The sequence below is a fragment of the Mesoplodon densirostris genome, chromosome 6 (genome assembly GCF_025265405.1).
Source record: "Mesoplodon densirostris isolate mMesDen1 chromosome 6, mMesDen1 primary haplotype, whole genome shotgun sequence".
NCBI lineage: Eukaryota > Metazoa > Chordata > Mammalia > Artiodactyla > Ziphiidae > Mesoplodon > Mesoplodon densirostris.
The window spans coordinates 37,934,827-37,951,356 of NC_082666.1; the positions used below are offsets into that span (position 1 = coordinate 37,934,827).

The 16,530-nt window shown below is 45.9% G+C and overlaps 1 protein-coding gene and 1 pseudogene across 1 annotated transcript; both read right to left on the bottom strand.

Annotated features, from left to right (window-relative positions):
- Positions 1-1,125: 1,125 nt before the first annotated feature.
- Positions 1,126-2,581, bottom strand: LOC132491617 (large ribosomal subunit protein uL22-like; annotated as a pseudogene).
- Positions 2,582-3,153: 572 nt separating this feature from the next.
- On the bottom strand, positions 3,154-8,813 carry RNF183 (ring finger protein 183). Its single transcript, XM_060102670.1, has 2 exons — positions 8,687-8,813; positions 3,154-3,764 (listed from the first exon to the last, which is right to left on the bottom strand). The coding sequence occupies exons 1-2, from the start codon at positions 8,811-8,813 to the stop codon at positions 3,154-3,156; spliced, it is 738 nt and encodes a 245-aa protein (XP_059958653.1).
- Between the last annotated feature and the right edge of the window lie 7,717 nt (positions 8,814-16,530).

Below are 16,530 nucleotides of genomic sequence, written 5' to 3' on the forward strand. Positions count from 1 at the left end.
TTATGCACTGGCCAAGCAGCAGTTACTTTCAGCTCTTTCCACCCCAGGTATACAACCACTGAACTCTGGAAATACACAGTAAATTCACACAAAAAATAGAGGAATTGGCAAGAAGAAAGAATTGTGTATAGAGAATTCAAGAAGGGCTTATATGATGGCTTCTCCTTGAACGTTCAAAACACTTTTCCTTTGCTGTTCCAGGGAGGATGAGAGTGACTTTGTCTGGCTCTGTCGTGCAAGCTAGGAATGTGTGAAATGTAGCTAAATAGTCTGTTTAATCTGATTTCAATTATAACCAAGTAGTTGCATATCCTGTGTACCTGTTAAGCTTCTGGATTATCAGCTCTACTCTCTGTTGGGCACTTCACTGTTTAAGTATTAATGGACTCTATTTCCTCCATAGTTAGCCATGAAAAGGAATTATTTTTCATTATTACCTTTGTAGTGTGTTTAAACTAATAATGAATGTTAGTGTATTAGCGTGCAACTTTCAAATATAGTGTGTTGAAGGTTTTCAGTTTTTCAAGTTGAAATTTTACCACTTGTTCCATTAAACTTGTCGTTTGTTTTGCAGGGGGTGGGTGGTTCCAAGAGATCTAGAGGGGTAGCAACTGGATGAAAAGATTTCATCTAAGCCTTTGGCCAGACGAATGTCTTGCAGGATATACACTTCCTTACTGGGAGTATCAGTGTCCAAAAGCCGTTAGCTGAGGAGCATATCCCAAGTGTGTCATTTCGTGCTAACGGTGAGACAAACGTCACTGCCATCACTTAATAGGACACTTAACCGCCGTCTAGACACCACCAGGCACATTCAGACATCTTGTTTAATCCTCACAGTCTTAGGAGTTAATTATTATTCCCTCTTTTACAAAAAAACTGAAGTTCAAAGAAGATAAGTAACTTGTTCCAGGTTACCTAGTTAGTAAATGGTAGAGTCTGGTCCGTCTGTGACCTTATAAGAGATTTCATAGGGCTTTACTGAGTATGTTGGCAACATGGGCCAGACCAAAAAAAAAAAAAACAGTCCAGCCAGCATGGCCTGTTCCCTGTACCAAGTCTGAACTTTTTAAGTGCTCCACCTTTTTTTTAAAAAAAAACTTTGCATTTAGTTTTTTGCAGCATTTATTCCCAGGCTGTAAATTTTTGTTTCTTCTGGGATATCTCTTTTTTCTGTGCAGCCTCCTCTTCTGGTTTAGGGACAATCTGTTCCTTTTCAGTAAGGATCATCTCAGTGTGGTAGGGAGAGCTCATGTATGGGTTGAACCGACCATGAGCTCTGTAAATCCTGTGCTGCACCTTGGGGACTTTGTTCACCTGGATGTGCTCAATGACCAGAGAATCTGCATCTAGGTTCAGCATTAGTCTGCATTTTTGAGCATGTGCAGTAAAAATTCAGCACTTTGGGCCACTGACCCTGCATCCATCCCCACTGTTTGCCCTGGGCACACCTACCAACTCCACCATTGTAATGACAGAACGGCACACATTGCTTCTGTAAAGTGACATCCTTCAGATACTTGGTGGCTTTTCGGATGTGCATACCCTTCATGGCCTGGATGGTTTCACAAGTGTTCTTAAAGTGAACATGAAGATTTGAACCTCTCGGTCACCTCAGACCACTTACCGGGAAAGCCTGCTCTACCATTTATACTGCCCTTTTGAGGAGTCACTGCATCTCTTACTCTGACTTCATGCAAAAGGGAGTTAACTTTACCACTTCTACCTTGTGAACTTGCAAGGAGCCTATAGTGTTATTCAACAGGAAACTATTTGCATCTTGGGACAGATGATACTTTGTTGTACATTAAGACCCCTAAGAGTTTATAGAAGCTGGTTTCATTAAACTTAACAAAATGTTATTTAGAGCAAATAAAACCAATTTCTGGCCTCTGAAAGCTTATTCTACATATCCCCAAAAACAAAATGTTATCTTTTTGTGATGGTGTTTTAACCGCTTTGAGACTGTTTCAGAGCCCTGAGCCACCAGGCAGTATTAAAAGTGAAGAAGAAATCAGAGTTTTAGATACTGCAGAGGTGGCAACCTGTAGTCAAGAAGCATCCAAATCCTATCTAGTTTTCCTTGGTTCCTAGATTCTGTCATGTAAAATGAAAACCAGAATCCCCTGCCTGCATGGCCTGGGATGGGAACTAAGGCTTTTACTCTATGCGGGGTTTCTGCCTTACCCCTTTTTTTTTTTTTCCTTTTTTGGCCATGCCACACGGCATGTGGGATCTTAGTTCTCCGACCAGAGATCAAACCCGTGCCCCCTGCAGTGGAAGCACAGAGTCCTAACCACTGGGCCGCCAGGGAATTCCCTGCCTTACCTCTCAAGGCCAGAATTACAATGGTTGGAGGAGGGGAATCAGAGCTCCACCCCGCACCTACCAGGAGGAATAAGAATCTTTTCCTCCAAATCCCAGATTTCTTTTGATCACTGACTCTGGTTTCTTTCACCTTTAAACTTTTCTACTCTTAACACTCCATAAACTACGCACTGACAAGAGGTCGTCTTGTACGGGCAGCAGCTGAGTGAACGTGCCCTCCTTGCTGGTAAGGACTCTGCCACCCCTGGCTCATCCTACGCTTCTCTGCCCCTAGTTCTGACAGAGGACCAGCCAACTGGTTGTTGAATGAGTGAGTGAATGAATTAATGAATGCAGGCCATTTTTACTGGGACTGGTGGCAAAACATCCAAAGAGAAAACTGAAAGGGGAAGACAAACACATTTGCTCACAATTGAAGTTCACTTTCCAAATTTTTTAGCAACTCCAAAAAATGTGAACTGAGTTTAAAGCAGCTCCAGTAAGAGTTGCAGCTTGCTGTCTGAGTGGGTCAGGTTCCTGGATGCCATCGCCCAGCCCTTTGGTACAACATGCTATGTAGCCCTGTCATCACAGATCTGCTTCTCGGCCCTTCCATGACCCGTGGTTCACACCCAGAGCTCTCTTCGTATCTTTTCCCATTAGCTTTCAGAGGTTCTCATTATAATAGGACTCTCTCCGCTCCCAGAAGCAGATGCACAGCCTAGCCGACCCCTGGATTGTAAAAAAGAAAAATACTACAAAGGAAGACAACCCCAAATGAGGCTCTGCAGTCCTCATACCCAGCAGCAGCCAAGAAAGGCTTGGTCCTTTGTCTGGAACAGATGCTCACCCCACACCCCCAAAAACCTGCTTGGTCCAAAAGACAGAGAAGATGAGCAACAGAGTGACGCTGAGCATGACGGCCAGCAGGTAGGCAAAGATCCGGAACTGCGGGTTGCGCAAACACCCCCTCCGAGAGTCGTGGCTGGGGCTGGGGCTGGGGCTGGGGATGGTGGTAGGGGCCACGTCCTGGGGGAGCCCAGTCTGGCTCCCAGGCCCGGGGCCGAGTTCCAGCGTGTAGGCCTGGGGCTGGCGCGGGAAGTAGCGGCTCTTGGGCTCATCCTTGAGACAGAGGTGGCGGCCTTCCAAGATGACGTGGTGGGGCTCCAGGCGGAGCAGGGTGAGCACGGCAGTGTCCGTGGGCAAGTCAGTGACAGGCTGTCCGGAGGCCAGCACAGTGGGCTGGCGACAGAGCGGACATAGCAGCCGGCGCCGGGCCGGAGTCACCAGGCTGAGGTGGGCCAGGCATTCCACGCAGAAGGAGTGGCAGCAGTCCAGCACTTTGGGGGTGTGGAACGTGTTGTTGAAGGGGTTCCAGCACACAGGGCACTCCGGCTCCCGGCCCTGCTTCTCCGCCATCCTCAGACCAGACACTGGGAGGTCTGGCAGGAGACGTCCTGGCAGAAAGGGAAAAGGAGCAAAGGAACACCCATTAAGCTCCGTGCCGGTACTTGGCCCTAGGCTGTGTCCTGTGGGTTGTTAACTGGTATTATCGCCCACATTTCACAGATGAAAAAACTTAGGTTCAAAGGTGAAGTGAAATGAACTTATCTACAAAACTGAAATAGAGTTACAAATGTAGAAAACAAACTTATGCTTACCAGGGGGTAAGGGGGGGGACGGATAAATTGAGAGATTGGGATTGACATATACACACTACTATATATAAAATAGATAACTAATAAGGACCTACTGTATAGCACAGGGAACTCAATACTCTGTAATGGCCTATATGGGAAAAGAATCTAAAAAAAGGATGGATATATGTATATGTATAACTGATTCACTTTGCTGTACACCTGAAACTAACAGGTGTAAATCAACTATACCCCAATAAAAATTTAAAAATGAAGCGATTGTTTCAGATCACCCAGTCCCTAAGCCGTAGAATTAGGTGTGGCACTCCTGCAGCATCCCCTCTACCGGGCCCAGGCCTCAGGCACCACACGATCATCGAGCTCCCGCGAGGAGACAGCCCCCTGGCTTTGGAAATGGATAAAAATGCTCCTTGTGCTACACGTGACTGCCCTTGGCCTCTTGGGCTCCAGGGAGAGGGAGAGGAGCCACAGTCAGTGCTTCCCGCTACAGGGCAAATACTTCCCTCCCTGCTGCCTCGGGTCCTGACTAGCCCAGAGATGGGCTTTGTGAATTCCCTGGCCTACCCCTCCTCTGGAGGCAAATGCCAGGCCCTCTCTCCCTCCTCCCCTTGGGCTGCAGGGCCAATCCTCAGTGCGACTGGCCCAGTCTTTGTGCAGGGCACTGCACTGGCCTGGCAAGGGGGCCTCTGGGAAGGCTTTTCCCCTTGACCTGGAAACATGGAGAGGCTCCCCTGCCCAGATCAGCCCTTCCAGAGCCTCCTCCCAAGATTTGGCCTCCCCTGGCTCCTCCTCCCCCCACCCCCCTTTGTCCTAGAAACTCCCAGAGCACCCACCTGGCCTTCCTTGGCACTACGGCTGTCAGGCAGACTACCCTGAAGGGCCTGAGGCTCCAGCCTCTTCCCCTCCAGGATCTGCAAAGCTTTAGGAGACTGCTTTCTCACCACCAACCCCGGGGCCCATCTCCATAGCAGCGTACACGCAGCACCTGGAGCTGCCAGGTAGCCCAGGCTGCAGTCTCCTGAGCGCACCTGCCTGCAGCGAAGGCCAGAGAGCTGCCCAGGTGGCGGGTAGTGAGGTGAGGAAACAGTGTTCCTCTGGAGCGTGGCAAACAACCAACCCTGGAAGCCAAGTTATCTGTGAGATTGTGGGCAGTCTCTTCAAGACCTGGGATTGCCGGCCTGGAAAGGCAGGGGTGGCAATTTCCTTCTTCTAGATTGTGGAGAGGGTAAGTGAGCCTTCTGGGCTTCCTCTCTCCTGGGCCCTCATTTCTTTTCTAAAGTGGCTGAAACCTCCTTCTCAAAGGGGCTGCCTGCCCTGCCCTTCAATTGCTATGAAGTTCACCTGCTGCACAGCCTAAAGTCTCTGAATACTCTCTGAATATCAGATTCAACAAGTCCTCTCCCATCCCCTTCCGATCACTTAATGTGCCCAAGGAGCTACACCCAGAACATGCGAGCCCGGCTGCCTTCTTTGTCCTTAGATGACACAGATGGTCAGCCCGGCAGGCACTGACTGCTGAGATCTTGGAGTCCAAGACTCAGCCCTCCCACCATGCTTGGGACTTAAAAGCGGGAGTCAGGGAGGAGGACCACTCCAGCCCCACATCCCTATTTCAACCAGAAACACTTGACTTTTCTCATATTGGTCATCTGAACAAGTTGAAGACTTGAGCTTCTGAGGAAAAAGAAGTTTAAAAACCTCTTCTCCATCCTAACCACTCACTCTGCAGATGGGAGGCAAGAAGTGACTCTCACCCATGGTCACCCACTAGTCAGTGGCAACACCTGGACTTCCAGGCCACCACCATGCTGCTGTCAGAAAGGTAGAGCCCTCAGCCATTCAGTCCACCTGCTGGATGTGTGTTATTAACTGGATAGTGAGTGTTTGCCTTTCACTAGGAGATTCCTCGTGGCCAGAAGTCTCTCATGGTAGGAATCCAGGAACCGTGCAGGGGGGACTTGGGGGTAACGAGTCTCCCTTGTGCCCCCGATATGACATCATCTACCCTGACTGAGTTGGTGCCTGAAGCAAAACCTGTTTACATTCTCACCCATGGCTTCCTGGTTTCCTTCTAGACCCTAGACCTCTGTCGCTGCCTCGTGACAGGGAAGAGGAAGTGAAGACACGCAGGAGGAGGATGGAACAGCTCTGGCTGAAGCTCGGATAGTTTGCCAAAGATCCTCAACAATGAATGCCTCCTTCTCTGGACAATTCGTCCTTTCTACGAGCAGTCATTGAGTTAATGAGAGCTCGCCACATGCCAGGTGCTGTGCTAGGCACTGGGTAAATAATGGGGAACAAAATAGACATGGTCTTTGACCTCATGACGTTTAGAGTCTAGTGAGGGAAAGAGACATTTAATGAGTGATGGGCAATAAATACACAATTTTAATTAATACCATAAAGGACAAAAAGGAAAATGGGCTTAGGGGACTTGTTGCTTCAGGTGAGATCACCAGGGAAGCTTTCTCCAGAGAGAGGATATGAAAGCCAAGACCAGAGGATGAGAAGAATCCAGCCCTGCAGGGTGGAAGAAGAGCATTCGAGCTCAAGGGAACAGCACGTGCCAAAGCCTTAGGGTGAGAAAAAGCTCCGTCGTTGTGGAAGTGAAAGGAGGCCGGGTGACTGGGGTGTAGTGGGTGGGTCTGGATGGGGAAGTGGCTTTTAGGAAGAAGCCAGAGATGCTGCCCTGGAGGCTGGGGAGTGCATCTGGGTTTTATTCTAGGGCTGAGCTTGTGTGTATGTATGTGCTTGCCGGCAAGGGTGGGGGTGGGGGGTGGGGTGACCCGATCCTATTTCCATTTTTAAAGTAACATTCCAGCTGCAGAGCAGAAGACAGAGTGAAAGGGATGAGTGGAAATGGAAGACCAGTTAGGGGCTCTAGCCGTGGTCCAGGTTGGGATGGTGGGGCTTGATGCATGTGAGGCGTTGGTGGAGAAGATCAAAGGGATGGGTGAAAGATATCTTTGCAGATGCAATCAAATACACTTTCCAAGAAGCAGTGGACAGCATAGATTCTAGAACAAGGTTGTCAAGGCTATTGACCCCCAACACACTGCTTGTTAGGGCTGTGATTCCAAGTGAACTGTTTAACCTCTCTGTTCTTCAGTTTCTTCTGAAGAGGAAGCTAAAAGTGGTGCCTCAGAGGGTAAAGCTCTTAGACAGAGCCTGGCACCCAGTAAAGACTATATATGAGGTGGTTGCATTATCCCTTCAAATGGATTTGAGAGAGAGGAAGGCTCAAGGCTGACTTTGAGGCCATGAAATTTTCTGCATTGAGCTTTGAGGAGCCCCTGAATTCCAGAGTGTATCAGAAGCAGACCTTCAGTATTTATCAAAGGCCTTAAAATATACATAACCTTGATTCAGCAGTTCCCCCACTGGTAATTTATCCTGTGGAAATAATCCAGGACCTGTGCCAAGATTTGGGTAGAAAGCACGGCTCTAATGGTTAAAAATTGAAAACTGCCTAATTATCCAATAGTAGGACACTTATTAAATAAATTCTGCTCCATCCATACAAAGAGACATTCTGCAGCCTTTAAATGATGTGATAACACATCTATTGATATGGAAATACGTTCATGACATGTCATTAAGTGAAAAGAACCAGTAATAAAACCATATTACAGTACAATCTAATTTTTCAATATATGTGTGCAATGGAAAAAAATGTGTGGAAAAACAAACACTGAAATGTCAACAGTGGTTATCTCTGGGGGTAAGATTATAGGTTTGTTAGTTTGTTTGTTTTTCATTCTCTTGCCTGAAAATTCTAACTTTATTGCACTAAGCTTGTATTACTACCCTTAAAGATCTTCCCCTCCCCACAAAGCAGGCTTCCATTTTCTGAAGTTCCATGGCCAGAGCTGTAAAGGGATGCTCAAGAGGAGAGATGATCACTGTTGAATCAGCACCTGGGCCCTTATCTGCCATGGTCACCTCAGGCCTTGTCTGTGGTTTCAGAGTCTGTCTCCAGGAGGGACTCTGGCCACTTAACCACTGACGACTCACTCTCAAGCCAGGACATCCCAATACCACCCCAAAAACATCGCCTCAGTCTGTGACCAGGTCAGTCAGCCAAATATCCATTGTCTGTAGCATCACCCCCATACTTTCAACCTCCAGAGGAGAGAGGGGAAGAACTAGCATTTTTATAGGACTTCCCAGTTTACAAAGGGCCTCAGTCCTGGCCAGGATCTAAGTGTGGTGACTCACATCTTGATGGTATAATTTGCCTTTTGCAATTTTTTTCCATTTGCATAGACCGTTTGATTCTGTAAAACCACCCGCTGAAGGAAGCAGGATCAGGAGTCGACAGTGTGCAGCTATGGAACCAGACTTCTTTGCTGTGAGGTCTTAGACAAATGGCTTAACCTCTCTGAGCTTTGTTTTCCTCTGTAATATAGGCTAATGATCTCACCTTATGAGCTTGCTGTGAGGAGGGGATAATGACTGTTATGTGCCCAGCAAAGCACAGCAGATGCTCCATACATAAGTAGCGTGCTATTTTTACACTCATTTTATAGATGGGAACATCAAGGCTCAGAATGGTGAAGTGACTTGCCCAAGGCTTCACAGCTAAAGAATGGCTGAGCTTGAAAGATGATCCCAGGAGCCCTGCCTCCCAGGACAGCGTTCACCCGGTCGGTGGACGATGCTGCCTCTCAGGATGCAGGGCCCTGTGAGCCGTCCCTCCATGACCCTCCCTGGTTCCTTACCTGCTCCCTCAGCGCCTCCTCCACCTCCTCCAGCTCCTTTGCCTAGCACGGCCCTGCAGCATGTGCTCTGGGCTCTGACTTCTCCCGGCCCGGTTTCCAGGCGGCTGTGGGCGTGCCTCATTTGCATGGTCTTCAGGAAGCTGTCGGCCAGCTCTCCATCTCAGGATTTTCTCCCTTCCCTCTGCTGCCTTTGGACTGTCTGAGCCTACCAGGGACAGCCTGGAAGCTTTGGTTTCATCTTCCTCCTGTGAGTCACTCTTGCTTTTTCTCTAAGGGGGTCGAAGTCCACTCATCTTTGCAGGCCTCTGTTCTGCACCCGGTTGGCCTCCTGCATCACCTCTGACTGCACCGCCTTGGCTCACACACAGCCTTATGGGCAGTTGACAGGCAGGCAGGTTGTCTCTGATGCCACTTCTGCCCCTCGGCGCAGATCGATCCTTTCCTACTCTGCGCCCTGCAACTAAAATACAAAGGGCACTTGTAAAATATTGAGAAAATTATTTAATCCAAAAGGAAAACCATTAGGGGAGAGTCACTGAAGCATAAGCCTGAAGAGCCTGGGTTCTCAGTCAAGTCAGATTTCTGGATCAGAGTCAAGTCCTCGCCCAGAATCCAGACTCTACTTACTAGTGATGGAGACTTGAGCAAATTAATTTCTCTAAATATTATTTTTCTCAGCTGAAAATGGGCATAATAATTTTACCTATTTGATCCACAGGTTAAATGAGATAATGCATGCAGAGATCATAACACAGTGCCTGGTACACAGTAACATGCAGTAAATGTTAACTATTATTAAGAGATGATCAGGCAAATCACAGAAAAAGAAATATAAGTGGAATATATATGTAATTGTTCAACCTCATTTATAATTAGAGAAATTCAGATTTTAAATAAGATACTGCTATTTTTCCTATCAGACTGACAAACATTAACATAATATTAACTAAAACCTGCTACTGTTATTAAAAGTAATAATAGCAGTTTATGTGCTTTATTAAATGCTTCTGATCTGGGACAATGAATCCTCCGAACACTCTCACAAGGCACAGTATGGATCACATAAAATAAATGACTTGTCCTTACTCTTCCACAGATAAGGAATCAGAAGCTCAAAGCAAGTAAGGGGTTTATTTGCCCAAGAGCTCATGAGAAGCGAGTTAAAGAGCTGAGACTGCAAGTATGACTCTGAAATCTGTGCCGTTGCCTCACTGTCTCCCAAAGGTGTGTTCATACGATCCATCTTTTGTTCCCTCTCCTATTCTCTGTACATATGGTCCTCTTCTTTTATTCCTTTATTGACCATTTAAATTGGGGTTTGGAGAATAAACAGAAATAACTGTATTTTGTGATGTAATCAAATGCCCTAGTCCCCTTATTTTGTGTTTTAAAATTTTTATTTTAGAAGAGGTAATACATTTGCATGTTCAGCACAAGAGGTTTCATTTTGCAATGAAAATGTTGTTCTCCCAGCTACCTAATTTCCCTAAAAATTAAGGAATTATACTATCAGTTTCTTGTGTATCTTTCCAAAGATGCTTTATGAATACACAAGCAAAACTCCTATGTCAAAACGTCTATGTATTCCTATTCCTCCTTTTTACACAAATGTGCATTTGGTATACATGGTTCTACACCTTGCTTTTTTCACTTAACCATGTATCTGAGATATCATTCTGTGTTAGTGCATTAAGAGCTTTTTCAGTTTTTTAATGGTTGTATCATATTTCATTGAATGGCTGTACCACAAATTGATCTAATCCCTTCATTTGTTGTTGTTTGTTTTTTTTTTTTGGCCGCACCTCAAGGCATGCGGGATCTTTGTTCCTTGACCTGGGATTGAACCTGGGCCCCCTGCAGTGGAAGCGCTGAGTCCTAACCAGTGGACAGCCAGGAAGTTCCCCTAATCCCTTCTTTTTTTTTTTTTCCCCCCCCCGGCCTCTCACTGTTGTGGCCTCTCCCGTTGCGGAGCACAGGCTCCGGACACGCAGGCTCAGCAGCCATGGCTCACGGGCCCAGCCGCTCCACAGCATGTGGGATCCTCCCAGACCGGGGCATGAACCCGTATCCCCTGCATCGGCAGGCGGACTCCCAACCACTGCGCCACCAGGGAAGCCCTCCCTTCATTTTTAATATATAAATGTTGGCTGGAAAAATAAATGCCAAAATGATTGCAGGATTTAGATTAGCCTTGAATTGTCTGAAAAATAGCTGTGTTCTTTGGGAAGTTGTAGATCCCTAACAAAGACCTCTAAGCGTTTTTCCTCTTTCTGAGCAGGAGACAGAGGGATACCTCAAGGCATGACCTGGTGGCCTGGAATTCCCTCTCAGCCCTAGAACGCCCTGCTTTCCAGTATCACTTCGGGTTAACTAAGGTTAGTGAGAATTCAAGAAACTGATTCAGCCCAAAGGATCTGGTTCGTATTTGAGAGTTTGGAAGCCATGCTTTCTGGTTTGGCAACTCATGCGAACCATGAAGAAGTTTATACACTTTTACATAATAATATAATTCCCCGTAAGTATCCAAAAGGTATGTGTGATATTGTGATTTATAGTAAGAAATATATGTATATTTGGCCTTCATTCTATTCCTGGCCTGGGATTGAACCCACGCTCCCTGTGGTGGAAGCGTGAAGTCTTAACCACTGGACCGCTAGGGAAGTCCCTTATTTAAAATGCTATTGCAGAAGAATTTTTATTGATCTGTGAAAATGGTCACAATATACTATAAATGGAGGGGGGCAAAGGAGTTACAAAATGTTATATGTATGATCCAGAGTTTGTAAAACAAAATTTATATATAAAGCCTGAAAGGCCATGAGACAAAATGTCCCAATGGTTATCTCTGCATGCTAAGTTTACTGGTATTGCCATTTTCTTCTTAACTATATTTTCTAGACTTTTATTAATAAATATGTATTATTTTTGCAATAGGAAAATTCACTTGGAAAACAAGGAAATCTGAGTTTTCTGCAACCCGGGAATCCAGAACTTAAAAAGAAGCAAGGAGGGTGTGTAAGAAACCAGTCAGGGCATTGCAAGCATTGACATAAAAATAAAATAACCCATGGCCCTTTCCCGGGTCACTGCTTGTCTAGTGAGCAAATGCATTATCATTAATATCGCTGGGTTGTCAGGGCGAGGGAGTACTTTGCAAACAGTGGAAAATTTTCCGGGGAGATACCCAGGAGAGATAGTGAGCCATCTCAGGAATTTGAGAGTTGAACTAATTTAGTTCATGCTTCGGAGGTGAGGTCAGTCAGCTGGAAAAGCACCTCGTCTAAGCAGTACCTTGGAACCGGGTGAGTGAAGAGTCATGAGACTTGGTGAGGCCCAGCCAAGGTCGGGAATGGAGGCGGAGGGTGGCATGAACCACGCGGGGAGGAAGAGGCAGCAGAAGGCAGTAAATGGGCAGTGGAGGATGGAGAAAAGGCGGTGACGAGGCAGGTTTTGGTCAGGTGATCAGTGTTGAGTGAGCTCCCATCCCTGCCAAGGGCAGGGGGCAACTCTCCCTGTGGGGCACCACGTTGTTATCACTTGGAGCCATGTCTTAGGCTTATCCAGAGGCCAGAACAGTCCCAGCAGCAGAGGCATCACCTGGAGATTGATAGGAATGCAGAAGCTCAGGCCCATTCCAGACCTACTGAATCAGAATTTGCATTTTCACTAGATCTCCAGGGGGATTCAGAGACACACTGAAGTATGAGGACTAATTTAGGAAAAAAATATCCCCAGTATATGCTCCTTGACTCATCCCGGGTACATTTGTCTTCAGGTTCTTAAAGACTTCTCAAGGATCTGACACCAGGAAGAAGATGTCCCAGACAGGGCTGGGTGAATCTCAGCCTGGGAATGGACACCGTCCCTCCCTCCCCATTTCCTGTGTGCAGCATCTGAGTTTGTTTTACACGTCACAATCCTCATGCAAAACCCTTGGGGCCAGATGTGTTTCAGAATTCAGAATTTTTCATATTTTAGGAAGATAATATGATGCATTTACCATATACTAGTGAGTCCTGAGGCAGCACCTGGTAATCAAATGCATTAATATTCTGCAATTTATTTTAAAGATTGATACCCAAAATGATAAGCACCATCAGGTCAGTTTTGGCACCAAATTTAATGAAAAAAACCTTTGTCTCCAGAATGGGGGGATTTTAAGCATTGTGGATAAGGATTATGAACTGTTTTATTATTTTATTTTATTTTAAAAATGTGTCAATTGAATAAATTTAGAAACACTGATATACCACTATTTCCCAGCCCTCGTTTACCTCAGACTTAGCAGGAACTACAGGATCTAGATATTCTTTCAAATATAAAGTAGTTCACATAATTCCTTTCATCAAGCAGGTCACATCTGGCATTGTTATTCCCAGATCAATTCAAGGGATTCTGTGAGAAGTGACTGGATTTTGATGAAATTAAGAATTTATCCCAGCTAACATCAGTGCGAAACGTCAGAGCTAAGGCTAGACCCCAGGGCCTCCAGCTCCTAGCCCTGCGCTTTCCTCCTCTCCCTTCATCTGCCTTCCCCTCCCCTCTCTGTCCCCAGGCAGAGGGTTCCCGGCTGAGGACACAGGACAGCAGGCCTCCTGCCTATGCCACCTGGTGTGTTTAGAAACACAGAACTGCAATTGGACGGTTCTTCCTCCAGCTGGGCTGTGAATGAAGCATCTTGTCTTCCAGTCCCCCAGACATGCCGCCACATCAAGGTGGCAGTAATTGCCCCCTGAAGGTCCTTGGAGTGAGTTGGGCCAGGCACAGCTGGGTAAGTCCTGACACTTACTCTGAAGCCCTTCTCCACATGACCCCTGCCAGGAAGACAGTGGCAAAAAGTTGCAAGAGGCCGTTTGTACAAGAAAGGGCCAGGGCAGTTTCCAGGAAGGTCTAAAAGGCCTTCTCCAAATGCCCGGAGAGAAGGCTCCTGGGCCAAAGTCCATCTCTGCTCTTGGAGCTCAGCTTGCAAAACCGACAGAGGGATCCTTTCACGGGGCTTTTAGTCGAAATCAGGAAGCCGGGCCCCTCCCTCCTCTCTGGGTTCCCAGGGCCTCATGGTTGGCACTCTTCTCTATGGCACTTTCTCATTTGTGCTGGTCTCTACATCTGTCTAGTTTCCCTCCTCTCATGGGAGTTTATTCTTTAACTTTTATTGTAGTACATGTCCAATATGGAGAAATTAGGCAACTCAGATGAATATAACACTGACACTTAGGAACAATGCTAGGCACTATCCGAGAGGCTCTACCTGAATCGTATGACATCCCTGATGACAACTCCGTGAGTAGGTGCTCCCATCATACCATCTCCATTTCACAGATGACGGCACTGAGACACAGATTAAGTCTCTTGCCCAAGGTCGTGAGGCTAAGAAGAGGCAGACTGGGATTTGAACCAGGCATGGTGGTGCTGGAGTCCACGCCCTAAAACCAGGCCACACTGCCACCTCTAAGGAGAAAATAAACTCACCCAAAATCCTACATGCAGAGATGACCACCGAAAAAATAAAGCTCAGGATCCAAACAATGGGAAGGGTCTAACGTAAAGCCCTTGCCACAATAAATAAGACTGTAAAAATAACATCTTCTGGATGAGAGGCAACTCAAAGTGGTTTTTGTAATTGTATTATTGTATCCTAATTATCACATCGTTCAAACGAATGGGTCATAGAATCTTCAGTATGAAACTTGAATTATGGTTTCACAATAAGAACTTTTCTACGGATGGTAATTAGAAACAAAGAAAAATTCTTTCTGGACAAAGGTATGTTTATCATAGCCTTTCAGTCCCGTTATAAGTATTTTAAATGCAAACTTTTTTCATACATTATTATAAAATATGTCATACTCTATGTACTGTTTTGTAGCCTTTCCGCTTATCTTTCCACATCATAAAATAGTCTTCTACAACCTTTTCTTCAAAATGAAAATAGTCTTGTTTTTTTTTTTTTTTTTGCGGTATGCGGGCCTCTCACTGTTGTGGCCTCCCCCGTTGCGGAGCACAGGCTCCGGACGCGCAGGCTCCGGACGCGCAGGCTCAGCGGCCATGGCTCACGGGCCCAGCCGCTCCGCGGCATATGGGATCATCCCAGACCGGGGCACGAACCCGTATCCCCTGCATCGGCAGGCGGACTCTCAACCACTTGCGCCACCAGGGAGGCCCAGTAGTCTTGTTTTTGATCATAAAAGTGACAAAGGAAAGAACAAATTTATGTATTTGCTTGTAGTATATGCGTGAAATGTCTCTGAAAGAGTACAGTAGATGCTGGTAACACTGGTTACCTCTGGAGGGAGCCAGATGGAAGGCAGATGTGGATGAGAGAGAGACTGTAATGTATAAACTCTTGCAGTCTTGATTATGACTATGTGAATGAGTTATCTATTTCAAAAATAACTAAGTTTTTAAAATGAAACTGATTCGTTCTCATTACAAAAAAGGCATAAAGTAGAAGATAAATTCATCTTTAAACTCAATACCCAGAGATAGCACTGTTAACATTTTTTGCTCTATTTCTTCCAGACCTTCATCTATGAATGTATAGACATATGTGCAGATATATTTTTACCAAAATGGGATGAGCCTATATGGGGCTGTTTTGTCACCTGTGTTTTTCACTTAGGGTGAATCGTGGACAACATTTCATGCAGCCCCATTTTAAATGTGTACAAGGTTATTAGTCATGTGAAGGTGGCTGGTTTCCAAAAGACTATTTCTGGATGGACTGCGAGTTCAGCACCTGGACATGCAGGGCTAGTTGACACCAGTGTTATTTTATTGGAAGACTCAGATGAAATTATGATTGTGAAAGTAGTTTGTATAGAGCATACAAGGTTTTACTGTTAAAATTCTGGCCTCTTAACTGGAGGTATCAGGAAGAAAGGTACAATCAAAACCAGCTGGTCCAGCTTCTTTCTAATGTTGGCCCGCAGAGCTGACACTTCCCTCGTACAGTCTTCAACATTTACACACTGATCTTTAAAACTGAGGCTTGCAAAGTTTAAGAGCACAAAGTGTTAGCAAGGGTATGGAACAACAGAAACTCTGCTGAAGGTCCTCCACAGCTGGTGGGAATGTGAACTGTGACAAACTTTTTGGAAAAGAGGTGGTATCTACTAAAGCTGATCATGCACTCTACCCTATGGCCCAGAATGGCCTCCCCTGGTTCTACAGTGAATACAATGCCTGAATATTTCACCAGATGACATACTAATGGAATGTTCATAGCAACACTAACTATAAGAGCCCCAAACTAGAAACACCCATATGCCCATCAGTAGTTAAGTGGGTAAATTATAATATTGTCACACAATAGAATACTATCAAACAATGTCAATCCATCTCACAAACATGTTGAGCCCAAGAAGCCTGACGAAAATTAAGCGCACATATTGTTTCACCTAACTCTACTGCTGGATAACAAACTGTCCCCAAAACTAGTCTTAAAACAATTTATTGTTTTTCATGATTCTGTGGGCTAGCTGCGCAGTTTCTCTTCTGATTTCATCTATGGCTGCATTCAGCTGCATGTTTGGCAGGGCTGGAAGGCCCAAGGTGACCTTGTTCACATGTGTGGTGGTACTGGGTTCTTCTCCACAGGGCCTAGGTCACTCCCTGACGTGGCAGCCTTGGAGTAGCATTCCAAGAGGGTGAAAGTGAAGCGGCAAGCTCTCTCTAAGGCTGAGCCTCAGACTTGCATAGCATTTGTTCTTCTGCATTCTGTTGGTCAAACCAAGTCAAAGGCCATCACAGATTCAAGGGCTAGGAAAATAGATCCCATCTACTAATGAGAAGTTACTTTGCAAAGGGTCACACATACAGGGATGGGAGAAGCTTGTGGCCATATC

Coding starts and splice junctions, on each gene's coding strand:
- RNF183 (XM_060102670.1), bottom strand. CDS start 8,813: ATGCAAATGAGGCACGCCCACAGCCGCCTGGAAACCGGGCCGGGAGAA. Junction 3,765..8,686: donor AGGAGGCGCTGAGGGAGCAG/GTAAGGAACCAG, acceptor CCTTTCTGCCAG/GACGTCTCCTGCCAGACCTC.